This window comes from Girardinichthys multiradiatus, chromosome 2, assembly GCF_021462225.1.
Source record: "Girardinichthys multiradiatus isolate DD_20200921_A chromosome 2, DD_fGirMul_XY1, whole genome shotgun sequence".
Classification (NCBI taxonomy): Eukaryota; Metazoa; Chordata; class Actinopteri; order Cyprinodontiformes; family Goodeidae; genus Girardinichthys; species Girardinichthys multiradiatus.
In genome coordinates this window covers 38,985,402-39,001,900 of record NC_061795.1, presented here as the reverse complement: position 1 = coordinate 39,001,900, position 16,499 = coordinate 38,985,402, and the positions used below count along the sequence as shown (strand labels likewise).

At 40.4% G+C, this 16,499-nt stretch overlaps 1 protein-coding gene across 1 annotated transcript in view; it reads right to left on the bottom strand.

The window, feature by feature from the left end:
- The window catches only part of LOC124858416 (neural-cadherin-like), a 176,702-nt gene extending 163,179 nt beyond the window's left edge, over positions 1–13,523 (bottom strand). Inside the window, exon 1 of the mRNA XM_047350454.1 lies at positions 12,204–13,523. Coding sequence (XP_047206410.1) covers positions 12,204–13,203 — 1,000 coding nt within the window. The 5' untranslated portion in view covers positions 13,204–13,523. The remainder of the gene's footprint in view (positions 1–12,203) is intronic.
- Between the last annotated feature and the right edge of the window lie 2,976 nt (positions 13,524–16,499).

The window sequence follows — 16,499 nt, the reverse complement described above, 5'->3', positions numbered from 1 at the left end:
AATATGATTACAGCTTAAAGGTTCTTAAAATACTGTTTGCATTAACCACTACATGTTTTGTTCGACTGGAGTTGTTTTAAGATGGTGGAAGTCTGCTTTAGGCCTGGCCCCTGTTGGACTAGCGGTTAGATTCAACCTCAGCAACCAACTAATCTGTATTTATAGAAAGATAAAAACACCAGGAGAGTTATCTACTGCAGGCAGGGTATTAACTGATTACCTTTTAACAGAACCTTACTTCAAAAATCCTGAATTTCCCGTTTTAGAGTCAAGTTAATTTCTTACCTGCAGTATATAACTCTCTTTGTGTTCTCTCTTTACTGGAAGAGATATGTTTTCCTGCTAATGGCTAAACAGAGCAGGCCCTAGAGAAACGAAGACCTCTGCTGTGCTTTTCAGAGTAAACTGGGCTAGCCTAACACACCCCTCTTTATATTGTTGAACAGGGGGGCAACTGGAGGTGAAATGAAAGGAGGAGGACGAAGGATGAGGATTTCATGTGGAGAAGTTTTATACTGCGGTCTGGGATTGGAGTGGAAATGGTTTAGGTGTGGTCTTGTTAAAAAAAAAATATTATTTTATAATTCTACTAAAAACACCTACAATCTCAAAAATGTCAGAGGTTCATATGACACCTTTTAATTAACATAAACTAATGTTACATTTGCATAATTTTCTCTTGCAGTAGAGAATTAGACTTTGGCAGATGCTGGTAATTTCATCCCTTTTTGTACTTTTCCAGTTTCAGTTGTTTTTTGGGTACAGAACAAGCAGTGTTTGCAAAGAACATGAATTTATACCTGATTTGTGCACTTTTCACTATTACTAATGATAACTGTGACATTTGAGCTAATCGCTTTAGTTAAACATTTATTTATTTCTAATTTATATGGACAAGACAGAAAACAAATACAGTGCCTTGCGAAAGTATTCGGCCCCCTTGAACTTTTCAACCTCTTGCCACATTTCAGGCTTCAAACATAAAGATATAAAATTCTAATTTTTGGGAAGAATCAACAACAAGTGGGACACAATCGTGAAGTGGAATGAAATTTATTGGATGTGTCAAACTTTTTTAACAAATAAAAAACTGAAAAGTGGGGCGTGCAATATTATTCGGTCCCCTTGCGTTAATACTTTGTAGCGCCACCCTTTGCTGCAATTACAGCTGCAAGTCGCTTGGGGTATGTCTCTATCAGTTTTGCACATCGAGAGACTGAAATTCTTGCCCATTCTTCCTTGCAAAACAGCTCAAGCTCATTGAGGTTGGATGGAGAGCGTTCGTGAACAGCAGTCTTCAGCTCTTTCTACAGATTCTCGATTGGATTCAGGTCTGGACTTTGACTTGGCCATTCCAACACCTGGATACGTTTATTTGTGAACCATTCCATTGTAGATTTGGCTTTATGTTTTGGATCATTGTCTTGTTGGAAGATAAATCTCCATCCCAGTCTCAGGTCTCTTGCAGACTCCAACAGGTTTTCTTCCAGAATGGTCCTGTATTTGGCCCCATCCATCTTCCCATCAATTGTGACCATCTTCCCTGTCCCTGCTGATGAAAAGCAGGCCCAAACCATGATGCTGCCACCACCATGTTTGACAGTGAGGATGGTGTGTTCAGGGTGATGAGCTGTGTTGCTTTTACGTCAAACATATCGTTTTGCATTGTGGCCAAACAGTTCGATTTTGGTTTCATCTGACCAGAGCACCTTCTTCCACATGTTTGGTGTGTCTCCCAGGTGGCTTGTGGTAAACTTTAAACGAGACTTTTTATGGATATCTTTGAGAAATGGCTTTCTTCTTGCCACTCTTCCATAAAGGCCAGATTTGTGCAGTGTATGACTGATTGTGGTCCTATGGACAGACTCTCCCACCTCAGCTGTAGATCTCTGCAGTTCATCCAGAGTGATCATGGACCTCTTGGCTGCATCTCTGATCAGTCTTCTCCTTGTTCGAGATGAAAGTTTAGAGGGACAGTCGGGTCTTGGTAGATTTGCAGTGGTCTGATACTCCTTCCATTTCAATATGATTGCTTGCACAGTGCTCCTTGGGATGTTTAAAGCTTGGGAAATCTTTTTGTATCCAAATCCGGCTTTAAACTTCTCCACAACAGTATCTCGGACCTACCTGGTGTGTTCCTTGGTCTTCATGATGCTCTCTGCACTTTGAACAGAACCCTGAGACTATCACAGAACAGGTGCATTTATACGGAGACTTGATTACACACAGGTGGATTCTATTTATCATCATCGGTCATTTGGGACAACATTGGATCATTCAGAGATCCTCACTGAACTTCTGGAGTGAGTTTGCTGCACTGAAAGTAAAGGGGCCGAATAATATTGCACGCCCCACTTTTCAGTTTTTTATTTGTTAAAAACATTTGACGCATCCAATAAATTTTATTCCCCTTCACGATTGTGTCCCACTTGTTGTTGATTCTTCACAAAAAATGAGAATTTTATATATTTATGTTTGAAGCCTGAAATGTGGCAAGAGGTTGAAAAGTTCAAGGGGGCCGAATACTTTCACAAGGCACTGTATATATTTAAAAGAAACTGTTGTCCTGTCTATAGGTCCTCTAACCAAAGACTAATTTGGAGGCCCAGTCCCTTGTTAGGTTTTTAGAGGTTAACCTTTAAAACAAATAATACAAAGAAACCAAATTAGAACTAACAGTAAAATAATAATAGTAATAATTCAGACTTTATTGATCTCACAATGGAGAAATTCTCCTCTGGAATTAAACCCATCCCTTATGGTGCAGTGGGCTGCCAAGACTTCAATATAAAATAACAATACATAAATGTGCTTGGCAGTGTAAGCAGTACAAGTATCAGTGTTCACATATTTGTCTCTGTTTGAGCCATTTTTTAACATGAAATGTAAAAGTCCTAAGGCTTGTCAATTGTTTGATTATTGGTGGCAAAATGGTTCAAAGCTGGGGTCCTTTAAATGAGAAAGATGATTATCCAAAGAATGTTTTGCTTCTTACTGAGTTGCAATCTCCCTGTACAGCTCTCCTTGTTATGAGTCCTGCAGTGGGTGGTTTACATATATATATATATATATATATATATATATATATATATATATATATATATATATACCGTTCAGGCAGACAATAATATATAGCCAGTATGTAATGAAAAGGTTTAGAGCAAAGCATATTCACAAGTTAGAACAATCCAGTCAAAGTCAAGACCTAAGAGAGACCGTTACAAGACTTGAATATTCATAGTTACAGATACTACCCCTCTAGTCTGACCGAGCTAGAGCTATTAGAGCAAAGAAGAAAGTTGAAACATTTCAGTGTATAGATGTTTAAAGCTGGTTGAGACATACTCCAAATGGTGGTCATATAAAGTACTGACTCAGGGGGGCTGAATCCAATTGATACATTTTTCAGATATTGAAAATTGTTGATGTACAGTGGCAAAACATAAAAAAACTCAAGGGGTGTGAATACTTTTGCAAGGCACTGTATCCTACCTCAGTTGCTCCGGGAATGTATGTATAAATTAGCTAGTATATGCATGAAGTGCACACATTTTTCTATTCATAAACACTAGTTTGGATGAATGATGGTGAAAACGTTTGCACTTTATCCCCTCTTAAATCTATTCCATATTCTTAAACTTTGTTGGACTTCTTGGAGAAGATTTTTGCCCCAGTCTACCTTACATTAAAATGATCCCACTAAATCCTTATTTTAATTCTCTAATAAAGCGAGCACTGGCAGAGGATCAGTACTTCTGCTCTGAGGGCTATAAAAGCCAACCCAACATCTCTGCCAGACAACACACATTTTTTGTGTGTCGTTCTATCCCTTCGTGTTTTGCTCTTTTCTTTCCTCCTAGGGGTGGGTGGTATTTCTCCTCTAATCTTTCCTCCTTTTGCCCCACAGTTTTGAAATGCTTGAGCACATTGGCGTGTTTGCAGCTGCATAGTACTATATATTTTTCCTAACCCCATTGTGCCCTCTAACCCTCCTATCTCCACTACAGGCTAGAGTATATGCATACCTCATTCCCATCCTGCCCTATGAAACAGTCTTTTGCTTCCATCTGACAATTACTTCTCACCAAGCTGACCTCTCATCAGCAGCCAACAACTTTCTGTCACTCATCTAGCTGCCCTTTATTTATTTTCAGTGAAGCTTGGAGAGAGATACAGAAAAACACACACACACACACACACACACAGAGACTCTCACTGGCATGTATTAACACATTTCTATCTTTTTTCTACAACTGAGTTTCTCTGTCTTTCTCACCTTTGCCTCTCTTAACTTTTCCGATCTCATATCCACGTTCACGGCATTTGCTCTGACCTTTCTGAATCTCTTGTATCCACTTTAAATATCTTTTCTAGGTGTAAAGGAGAGGAGGGCTCTTTTTCTTCCTCACGCTGATCTCGTTCATACTGCTTTAACCACATCTTTCAAAAACACAAGCACACCCTTTCCTCCAACAAGACAGTAAATGCATGCAAAGACTGTGGAAGATGCAGAAGACTGCAGGGAAGTTAGACACACAGATCTGATAAATGAGAAGGCACAAAGCAGAAATCCAGCGCCGCAAACTTGTTACAGCTCCAAAGCAAAGGTGCCGGAGGTAACAAGTGTAAGAATTCGAATACTTGACATGAAACAAACACATTTAAATAATTAGATATGCAGATAGAAAACAATCACAGTGTGTGTACACATAACCACGCACGTGTTTGCAACCACAATAAAAACATGTAGCCTCAACCCCCAGGAATTCTTAAAAAATTACACTTAATAAATGCACACAGCTTTTTGTGAAATTGTGTTCTACTTAAACAAACAGCCCCTCAGTCACAAATTACCAAAAAAAAAAAATCTTCTCAATTCATTTCACATCACAAGGGGGAATATGCAAATTTAGTTGGAAGGAGGTGGGGCAAGTTGGAAAAGAGAAATTGGATTAAAGGCAGCATGAGGCAAGATGCTGACTGCGAGACAGAGATGGGGGGAGGCGAGGTCGGAAGAAAGAGAGAGAGAGAGAGAGAGAGAAAGCTCCCAGACAAAACATCCTGCGAAGGGGTGATTACCACGAACTGAATACCAGCCTGCCCACAGATAACTAAAGACGAGGGGGGGAGCAGCTCAAGCCCATTTAGGGCAGCACCGCATGTTCAATACTCCCCCTAGCCCGTCAAATACCATTAACAGATTCCCAGTCAGGTGCAAAGAAAGCGATTCTTCGGGTGGGAACAAGCGAAAGCGGGGAATAAAATCCCCACCGCAAATCTAAACTGACATCCTCTGTGGGCCAGTGGAAATTCTATAAAGGAAGAGCTGGCTATGGTCCTTAGCTACCTCTCGACAAAACAACACTGCATAGCCGGTGTATGAGAGTCGTGAGTCATGGCCTACTTCCACAGCCTTTACCTTTTCTTTTTTGCCTGTACAGATGGTTTGATACACAGAGGCTATGTTAGTAAGAGATATTGTTTTCTCAGGGGATTCTTCGAGTGCTGAATATAGTTTAGAAGTCAAATATTGTTCCAGCATTAGCAGGAGCTCTTGTCAAGAAAAAAGGAAGACTGCTTCTCTAAGCCCTGAGGAAAAGCAAACTCTTTAAACAAACAAGACAATGCTACCATATGATAAATCTGATGCAGCCACAGAGGAAGTATGAACCAGTCAGGGGGTCCTGAAGTTATTTTTATTCACCAATAAAGTCCTAATTAAACTTAAAACTTCTAGAATATCTTGTTGTGACCCCAGGATATCTATGAACAAATTGAAATTAAACTCCACTCATGCTCTAGTGACACATAATTTTCTGATGTTTTGGCCAAAGAATAATTATAAGACAAGAAATTAACAGAAAATTTTTGTTTTGTTCCACAAAAGAAAAAGCAATTCCAAACTTTGGGGGCATAATTAAAAAAAGAAAACGGTGTAATGAATCACAGCGCTGGGATGGTAATATGCAACATATGGAAATTGCTTCAAAAATGAGCGAGAGTAATTAGCTACCTTAAACCAGTTAGAAAGAAGCATTCAGATATGACAGTAAGTCGCACTGTTATGTTAACTGATCATTTATGGCAGAAAATACCAATCAAAACCAAGTTTAATTATATGAGAGCCACACCATCAGTTGCAATAGTTATGGTAAATTATTTCAATCAAATCCATGATGATGAGAATCAAACATATTGGCTTCTGACTGGCCTGCATGGATGGAAAAACATGTGAAACCCTTGCAAAGATATCCACATCCCTTGACCTTTTCCACTGTTTTACAAGCTCAATGCTTCAGTGTATTTTATTGGGATTTCAAGTTATACAACAATACAAAGGAGGGCAATCAGCATACCACACTTTTCACTTTTCAAAAATGTATTTTTGAAAACAACAGGAACATTTTCAGTATAATTTTCCTTCCACTTCATAATCATGCACCACTTTGTGTTGGTCTGTTGCATAAAATAATAATAAAATACATTAACACTTGTGGTATTAATGTGATCAAATGTAGAAAAACTAAGTATTATGAATACTTCTCAAGGCACCATTCTAATATTATTTCTGACAAGTGAGACGGGCTGCACAGTTCAGTGCTCAAACATGTTAAATCCTCAGAGTTATTATTAGTAAAGGCACTGAGTGGTGGCTTACCTCAGTCTGTTTCAGGTAAGTCCAAAAGGATGCCACACTGTGAGTAATCCTGAAGTGCTGCTCCATCTCCCATCTACATGCAGTGTGGCAGTATATCTACCTGTCAAACTTGGCTTTTTAATCTCTATTTGAGCAACACTAATAACAGCTCTTCTGATGGCTCTAATCATAATGCTGAATCCACAGCAAACTTATTAAAACAAAAAAGCCCCACACCACTGTGATTAGCTTTCCATGCCAACATTAACTGCTTAATGAATGCTTTCACTATACATTAGTAAACCTGCATTTACAACTTCATAGCAATGTGTATTTTCCCCCACACAAAATGTTCTCAAAACAATTGCAGGAATGAAGATTAAGCTATAGATTAAGCTATAAGATTAAGCAGTGTTTCTGTTTAAACATGTTCTAAAAGACTATTAGATTTTCATACATGTTTTTAATGTAGACAGAGCCTAATTAATCAGAAGAGGAAATAGTCATACTACTGATAATTATTATGTAACTTATACTACTAAAAGATATCTAGAAGTGGTCAAATTCAGTGAACTTTACTCCTGTTTTCCATCATGCTGCAGTGATTGCAGCTTTAGTTTTTTCCAGTAACGGCAGATCACTCCTGCACATAAGCTTTGCAGAATTTCTGTTGAATCCAGAGTTTTCACTGTGGGGTTTTGCAGTGTTTCCTCACATGAACTTCTCGCTTCATGTCCCACAACATTTCTACTGGATAAACGTTTTTGCTTTAGAAATTTCAGCTATTACCCAGAGTTCACTGTTCAGTGATCACTACATGCAGGGAAACCACCAGGGCCACCTCATCATCAGATGGGGCTGTACGAAGGCACAGCTTTTTCTTGAAGTCCTGCCTTGTACACTATTGCTGTTCACATTATTTTTAGAATAATGCCCCGCTAAAAGCATTCACGTCTTTTTTGTGGGAATCTCTTTCTTTTGCAACTCCTCTTTCCACACCTGATGATATTTCAGGGCCTATGCATGAAAACTGACTTGTAAAAGTATTCATATACAATTAACTTTTCTTTTTTGTCTTGTTACAAGACCATAATTTAATGTATTTTATTAAAACATTGTGTGTTAGACCAACACAAAGTGGAACATAGCTGTGAAGTACAAGGAAATTGACACTGTTTGTCATTTTTTCACAAAAGTGTCACTTGCATATCTATTCTGCCCCCTTTAGTCTGACACACAAATTAAATCCAGTGCAACCTCTGTGTAACTTAATATGAGGATTACCACACCTGTTATGTGAAGCCATCAGAGATAAGTTGGTGAGTGTATGTGAACAAACAGCATTCTGAAAGCCAAGGAACACATCAGACTAGTTAATGATAAAGTTTTGGGACGTTTAAAGCAGAGTTGGGGTATTAAACATCTTCAGTTCCGAACATTTCAGGGAGCACATCTATTAATGAAAAACGAACACAACTGCAAGCCTATAAAGACATGAACTGTTCACCTGAAGTGACAGACTTGATAAAGAGAGTACTAATCCAAAATTATTCAAAAGACCAATTATAACTCTGAGGAAGCTGCATAGATCCAAAGCACTGTTCAAAGAAAGCCATAATAACTCCCATTTGCAGTTTGCCACAAGCCATGTAAGTGATGCAGTAAACATGTGGACGAAGGTATTTTGGTCAGATGTTACCAAAACTGAACTTTTCAGGCTAGATGTAATGGATATGTGCGGTGTAAAACTGGTGGTGGTATGGTATGGTATGGTATGGTATGGTATGGTATGGTATGGTATGGTATGGTATGGTATGGTATGGTATGGTATGGTATGGTATGGTATGGTATGGTATGGTATGGTGGTGGCAGCATCATGCTATGGGGATTCTACAGCTGGAATAGGGAAATGGGAGTAATTGGGAGTTGGATGGAGTGGGAAGAACATTGATTATAGGCTGCAAAAGACTTGAGACTGTGGCAGAGGTGCACCTTCCAGCAGGACAACGATCCTAGACATACAACCAGAACTACAATGAAATGGTTAGAATCACAGCACATTCATCTGTTAGAATGACACACAGCCTAGAGCTGAACCCAACTGAGCATCCGTGATAAAAAAAATATTTTTACATACACTCTCCATTCAATCTGACTGAGCTTAAGCTCTTTTACCAAGAAGAATACACAATGGGTTTGGCAGTTTTCTACAAGCCATGTAGGGGACACAAGAATGTGCTTTGGTCAGATGAGACCAGAATTTTGCTTTTTAGCCTACATGGGAATTCCTCCACACATCTCCTAGAACACACCATCTTTTCTGGTTGAGTTGACAACCTATTTTAGGCTCCAAATCACTTTAAACTGGGGCAGAGATTTGTCTGCCAGCAGGACAACAACATACAAGACAAAACAAGAGCTACAACAGAAAGGTTGAGATAAAAGCATTAGATGTGTTATAATGACCCACTCAAATTCCAGACCTAAATCCAATTTAGAGTGTTACAAGACTTGAAAACTGATGGTTACAGAGGCCGTCCCTCCAATCTAACTGAGCTTGAGCTATTTTCACACAAAAGTGTGTTACCTGTTAAAATTCGTCACACGTCCAGACCCAAATCCAATGGAGACTGTGTGATAAAATCTAACAATTGATGTTCATAGACACTTGGAGTTATTTTGCAAAATAGGTATAAGTCACTTAATGTGCAGGGGCACTGTAGAGGTATGCACAGTTCAAGAAACAATACCAAGCAGGAGTGATGATGTTGTGGAAGATGATCAGAGACTTGATGGATGAGAATCAAACTGAAATAAGTGTAGTGGTGCTGTAAAAACAAGTATTCATACTTTTTTTCTTTCAGTGGGGAGCTCTTTTAGCTTTGATTTTGGTTGTGCAAATTAAGCTCTCCCCCCACTACACTTCTAAGTGTTTGAGAGCAAACAGTTTCCTCCATTTTGATTTGTAAATAGTTACTTCAGTAGTTTTGATGTTAGCTGTAAACTGCGGTAACTAAAACTCTGAACGATCTGCCGTCCGCCTGCAGTCTGTTTGACTTCCAGCAGGTGACCGTCAGCACCATGGACAGCTCTGTGCCTCAGAGAGTTTTCTGTGGTAAAATAAGTCAAGATGATACAAGGCATGGGGCCTCATTAAAACTGTTGCTATTGTGTTTGGGGTCAATTATCATGTGACCACACAGTCACACTCACAGACAAAACAAGAATGTGCAAAAAGCTCCCTGCTGTATTTGTGAAATTGTGGCTTTAATGTCTCAAAAAAGCACTAATTCCTTACTGAGGGAACTCAAAGGCTGAGTCGCATGGGAGATTTGATTCAACCTCTATAAATACTAATCAAAAAAGGCTAAAACGGGACTATTCTATCAGAGAGACGTGTATGTATGGATCGAAAATGAGACAAGCAGAAGAAAGGCCTGTCTTCTCAGTCTTCTGTCAGGATTCTGTTTGAAAAGCCACAGTCACTGGATAAAATCATGCCATGCCTTTGATCATGAGAGGAGAGTTTTGCAGGTGAGAGAGGTAAAAAGGAAGAAGGGATCTGAAAATCTGTCAGTCCAGAGCTGCTGAATTGTGATACTCACCTGTTAAGTGAGTGAAAGAGAGAGAGAGAAAAAAAACCCTGCAATATTCCCTTTCTCCCCCAAACTCTCCAGACAGTCACCTCCCCTTGCAAGAATGCATCTCAATCAGGCATGCAATTACAATCTATAACATGCTGTGAAAAGTAACAGCAGCAGGCAATTTGAACAAAAACAGTGTATGCTGTTTTGTGCACACCGTGAGGCTCTGTTAAGAAGCAAATCATTTGGATTATATGTTTTTCTCATTTTTCCATCCTTCTGTTTTTGAGCTTAATGCCAATTTTATTTTGTAGACCCCATCTCCCAACTCCAACCCCTCGCCTGAAAAAAAAAAATCAGCTACCACTAATTTCACCTTTCCGCAAGTATGTGAGATGCTTTCTGACTATGGTAGTGCTACTTCAAATCCCTGGGCCTAGAGAGGGAATGTGAGGAGGATTAGAGGGGTAATGCCAGTTGATGAGAGGGAGAGGGTCGCAGTGGTTTGCCACTCTGCAAGGATTAGCTCTGAAAACAACTTCACAGTCAAAAACTAAGTCAGTCAAGGACATATAATTCAGTTATTCTAAAAGGTCCCTTCATGAATCACAATTCTACATCAAATATGCCCCTATTGTTCAGTAATCTTTGTGTGAATTACAAAACAAATAAGCATTGTGTCATTTCTGGTAAAATGCATTCCTGATATTTAGGTGAAACGTGAAAAAACATCTCCAGTGGTATGAGAATGTAGGCTGGAGATACAATATTCAACCTTACAAAAGCTTGGGTTGGTTCTGCAAAATCCTAATCACAATTTCTATCAGGATCCTATTATTTATGTGTTGTTTTCTATGAAGCATTTCTGAGCTCAGAATATAACATAGGTTGGTTAACTCAGGGTTAAAACGATCTAATTGGATATTTCTTCAATTCCTTGTTGTTCCTAAAGCAGGGTTATCACTAGGTGGGGCAAGGGCAATGTCAGTTTCCATGAGATGCAATGTTTATGCTGAATTAATTAATTACAATTACAGTTAATTTTGGCAAATGTATTTTTTTTTTTTTGTTGTTTGTTTTTTGTGGGCCCTTTATGGTGTACCACTTTTACATATCTATCAGTCAGTCCCAATCATCAAGTACTGACTTGGCAGTCATTGGAACCCTCCACAAGGAGTGTTTGCCACAAAAGCCTATTACTGAAGACACTGGCTGTTCACAAAGTGTTGTATCCATGTATATTAATGGAAGGTTAAATTAAAGGAGAAATTCTATTAGAAACATGTGCACAAGCAACAGGGCTTCTTCAATATTTCAACAGTGCCACAGGCTGATCACCTCCATGTCATGCCACATTAATGAGGTAAATCATGCAAATGAAGCACTGAGTGCATATACTGTGTAGTACATTAAATTACTTTTCATTGGACTGACATTACTGTATCAAAAGTCTTTTTAGTGGTTTCTTGTAATAGTCTAATTTTCTGAGAAACCATTAGCTATAATCATCAAAACCAACAAGAATAAACGCTTAAAATATATCCACCTAGTGTATCTATATATGAATTTCACTTGTAGAATTGAACTAAAGAAATGATCATCCTGATTATATTCTAATTTGTATGTGTAGAACTGAGGCATTTGTCAACCTATCCTGACTATATTCATATTCCCTTGGGTTCCGCCAAGGCCAGCAGCCGACATTAAGCAGCCGCAAACTCTACATCTATCTTGGGCTGCCACTGCTGCCTGTTATGAGTTTAATCAGTGTGTCAAGTCTGATGAGAGAGCCTCAAGTGCTGAAAAGTTTGGTGTCCAGATGGTGGCACAGTTTAACCAAGTGCATTTAATGTGCAGCATTTCATTAAAGTAGGGCACAATCACCGCAAAGCAGATAATTGTGGAGAAAATGAGAGGAGGGGTGGAGGATGTGTTGCATGGCCTAACTTGAGCTCGGGTAGACGGATGAATATTCAACACACCTCGTTTGTCTTGAATCTTAACTGTGAGCTCCAGGAAAGGTTCCGTCTCCCTATCCAGCCTCCGAGTTAGTGTTATATCCCCACTATCGCGGCCCACAGTGACCGGAGAGCTCTCTGACTCCGGGTAAATAAGCTCGTAGGCGGCCGACTGAAACCTGGTGGGATTTAGACTCATTAGGACTGAGCCGACGCCGACGTCCTCAGTCACGTTGAGGGAGAACACAGTGCTGGGCTCGAGGAGCGCCCTCGGTGACCGTCCTGCCCTCTCTGGTCCAACTAAATCAGCCTGGCGCGACATCCATCGCTTTGGAGAAACAATAACTAACACAGCTTTGCTCGTCAAAGGGGGCCAGCCGTGATCTCGCACGTAAATATAGAGTTTTATGGTAGAAAGAAGGCCCAGGATAGAGTCAACGAGCAAAACTTCCCCCGTTTTTGGGACAACATAGAAACTGCCATTTGTTGGTATGGAGGTGTACCTCAACTCTGCGTTATTTCCACTGTCTTCATCGAAAGCTTCCAGTCTATAAACAACACTACGGAGCGCAGTGGTGTCATCTAAACTTATTTGAACACTGTCTGTGCTCAATAAGGTCGGTTCATGGTCGTTGGTGTCCAACACGTCCACTTTCACCAACGCAACCTCGAAGACGACAGATTCCGATGCGCAGGTCTGGCAACACAGCCCGACGCTCAGCAGGTATTCTGAGCGTGTCTCTCTGTCTAAAACCCTGGAAGTTTTCAGCAGCACATTTCCACGCTTGTGGTGGGAGAAGACGCGAAAATCCTCACTGCCATTTCCAAACAGTTTAAAGTGCATCCCGGAGAGCGGGCACCATTTTTGCGCGTTGATACGCGTCACTGGAATGCTGAGTCCGTTTACTTTAGAAGCCGCAGGCGAGTTCTCAAAAATATGTCCGTGAAAGAAAGGCAATCGACCCTGTGTTTGATATCCAGCTGCCGATGTTACAAGGCAAAACAGCAAAACACCCCAAATCATGTTTGTGGTAAGTTATGTACCTACAAAGGAGGACCTGGCCGGAAAATCGTTACAAAACAAAAGAAAAATACTTGAGAAACATTTCCTTCATAACTATCCACGGTGCGATCCTTGCAGACCAGCCCTCTAAACTTTAAGTATCTTCATCCAAGAAGATCCCTGTCTTGGCTCCATAAAGAATATCTGCGTGCAGGCAGGCAGTCCAGTGCGCTGCAGGCAGTTTGCGGTTCTGATATCCAGCGTTCTGCTACCCAGAGTCCCGGACAGCGCCAAGCGCGGGGGCGTGTCGGCGCTCGGGGACGGAGCTCTTTGGTGAACCCCACCCTTTGTGCTGGTCAGGAGGGTCTCTCCCTCAAACCTCTGCACAGTGGCTGAGCTGTTACACGCACGGTATGCGTCTTTGCAGCTGCGTGCTACATAAGCTCGCTCTCAGCATAAAGAATTGTTGATAGAAGGAAAAACCAGTCATGCTTCCCGTCCACAGGAAGACCACTGACCATATGCGCTCTTTTTCCACGCTGAGACGCGTGCAACTATTAGAGTATCAGAATACTGGTTAGCTTCTTTGAATCTGCACAAGTTGCTGAAAGATGAATTACTCATAACAAGCACTAATCTTCCCCCTTAGGAACTGATCCCATGACCTAATGTTCCCAGGTTTTCTATGGTTACTGTTCCCAATCTGCATTGCATTTTCACAAGACGCATCCTTTCACAAGCAGGTTTCATTTGTAGCCCAACAGAAACAAGAGAAACTGCAACGTGCCTCAGTTTATATGGAAATACAAAGATTTGGTTTATCAAACTATGCAAACACGATGATTTAAGGCAGCCTACGCTAAACAGCTCCATATGTCTGCAGCCAGAATGCGCGCACCAGAGTTCAAATTAACACCATCACTCTGCATGCTCTTCCTTTTCCTTCCCACTTTGCTGGCGAGCAGAGCACCCGTAGCAAAAAAAAAAAAAAAAAAAAAAAAAAAAACTTATCTGTAGGTGGTAATGTCTAATTCCCACTGAGTGCAAACTTCCAATTCCCCGTAGCTCTCTCCCAGCCAGAGTATGTATGTTGGCCCAATATGGATTTTGCTTAGGCTGGATAGATACTAAGTGAGCCTGGGTGTGCAATGGGCTTTTTGTACGTGGGGTCCTACTGGACTGACTAAATGTAACCTATGTGGTAGCTCATATGTAGGTTAATGGACATTAAAAAAATCTTAATTGGGCAATACATCGAGGACCCATATATAAGTCCTATTTTTACCTAAAGTTATCCTAGACCAAATCCTGTATAGGTAATTAATTCTGGATTGTTGTGTAACCTGTAGACCATCCCATTTTGGGGTACATTTTCCATTTCATTTGCATATGCGCAACACATGGACATGTTGGTTGGACTTTGAGGGGCAACTCAGAATACTGAATATCATCCACACTAATGAGCCTTGATTTGTTAACAAAATAAGTACATTATACAGTGATGACTCATCAAAGGTACAAAAGAAAACAGAGCATGTGATGTCAGCCTTTTCCTCCCTGAGCGTGTGTGAATCACTATTTATATGTACCCCAATGGACCCCGCTTTTTACCCAGAGTTGTTCTACATCAACCCTTTATAGCCAATTAACTTGAGACCACTATGTAACCTGTTGGTCCATTTCGTGCCAATTTTCAGCTCACTTCCTTTGCAAATTGGCCCTATATGTTTGTTGGTCTGACACTGAGGCGCTATGATTTCTTCACAAGATGAAAAAAACACAGTGGATGTCATGTCAATTTTTTTCCTTCAGTTGTCCTAGAATAAATACTTACAGTGTATGAACCTGTATAGGGCCCAGTTTTTAACTATAGCTATCCTATATCAAACCTAGATAGGTAACTAACATGGAGCCATCTGATAACTGGTGGAAAACTGGGACCATTATGTAACCAGTGGACATTCCCATCTTGGGCCCATGTTTTTAATCCATTTCCTTTCCATATAATCCTTGTATGTAAATGTAGGTTGGGCTGTAGGTCAGAATACTAAATAGGATACACACCTAAGAGATTTGGGGCTGGACGGTGGCGCAGTTGGTAGCACTGTTGCCTTACAGCCAGAAGGTCCTGGGTTCAATTCATGGCTGGGGGTCTTTCTGCATGGAGTTTGCATGTTCTCCCCATGCATGCGTGGGTTCTCACCGGGTACTCCGGCTTCCTCCCACAGTCCAAAAACATGCCTGTTAGGTTAATTGGTCACTCTAAATTCCCCTTAGGTGTATGTATGAGTGTGTGCATGGTTGTTTGTGTGTTGCCCTGCGATGGACTGGCGACCTGTCCAGGGTGTATCCTGCTTCTCGCCCATAGACTGCTGGAGATAGGCACCAGCTTCCCCGCGACCCACTATGGAATAAGCAGTAGAAAATGACTGACGGACCTAAGAGATTTGTCAAAAGGAAAAGTGGAATAACAGGCAACATATCATATCAACCTTTTTTCTTGATATGCATATAGATTAATAATATGCATTGAGAGTGAGAGGTCATGCAAAACTTCTGTACTCATAAAAAACATCGATATAAAAAATTCATCAAAGCGGCTGCTGAAAGATCCTTATCAGTTCAAAAGCACCATCCATCATTGCACTTCAAGCCAAATCCACTCTTTGCAGTAAACTGTTTTTTAGGCAATAAGTCTGGGAACTCACAGTGAGCCTGCAGATAATTCAGAATCAGAGCTTAGAGCCAAAGCACGAAGCTCATATTGGTTGATTGTTGTGCCTTTTATGTGACGGAAGCTCCAGGTGGTGTCAACTGAACATAGAAACCATCCCAGACTCCTGGGTGTTTTAGATGATATCTGACCTAAGGCGGAAGTAGTCATCTCTAAAACATTACCATTACGATAATCAAACAGTTTATTTGACATGGGGACTATTGGTGGGAAATGACCTCATGCAAAATTACTTGCATACCAAAAAGAGACGACCCCAAGTAATCTCTCTCCTGGTCTGTAATTTCTTTGAACATCAAAAACGCTTCATGAATGCAAATCAAATTCCATCTTTTATCATGTTGTCTGTCATGGTGCGATTCGGTGTGACTGCCAGTGCTGGAAAGTGCTATAGAAAAAAATATATATTGAGTCACATAACAAGGCCAGGGTGTGAGAGATAGTTTAGTTGAGGGTTTGGTGCAGTTATCTGCTAAGATGAAAAATTAGCATCTACCACACACACAAAAAAAAAACAAAGCTGTAATGAATGTTGAAAGAAAAAAAATATGAAACAGCCTCATCAACTCTCTTCTCTAACAGA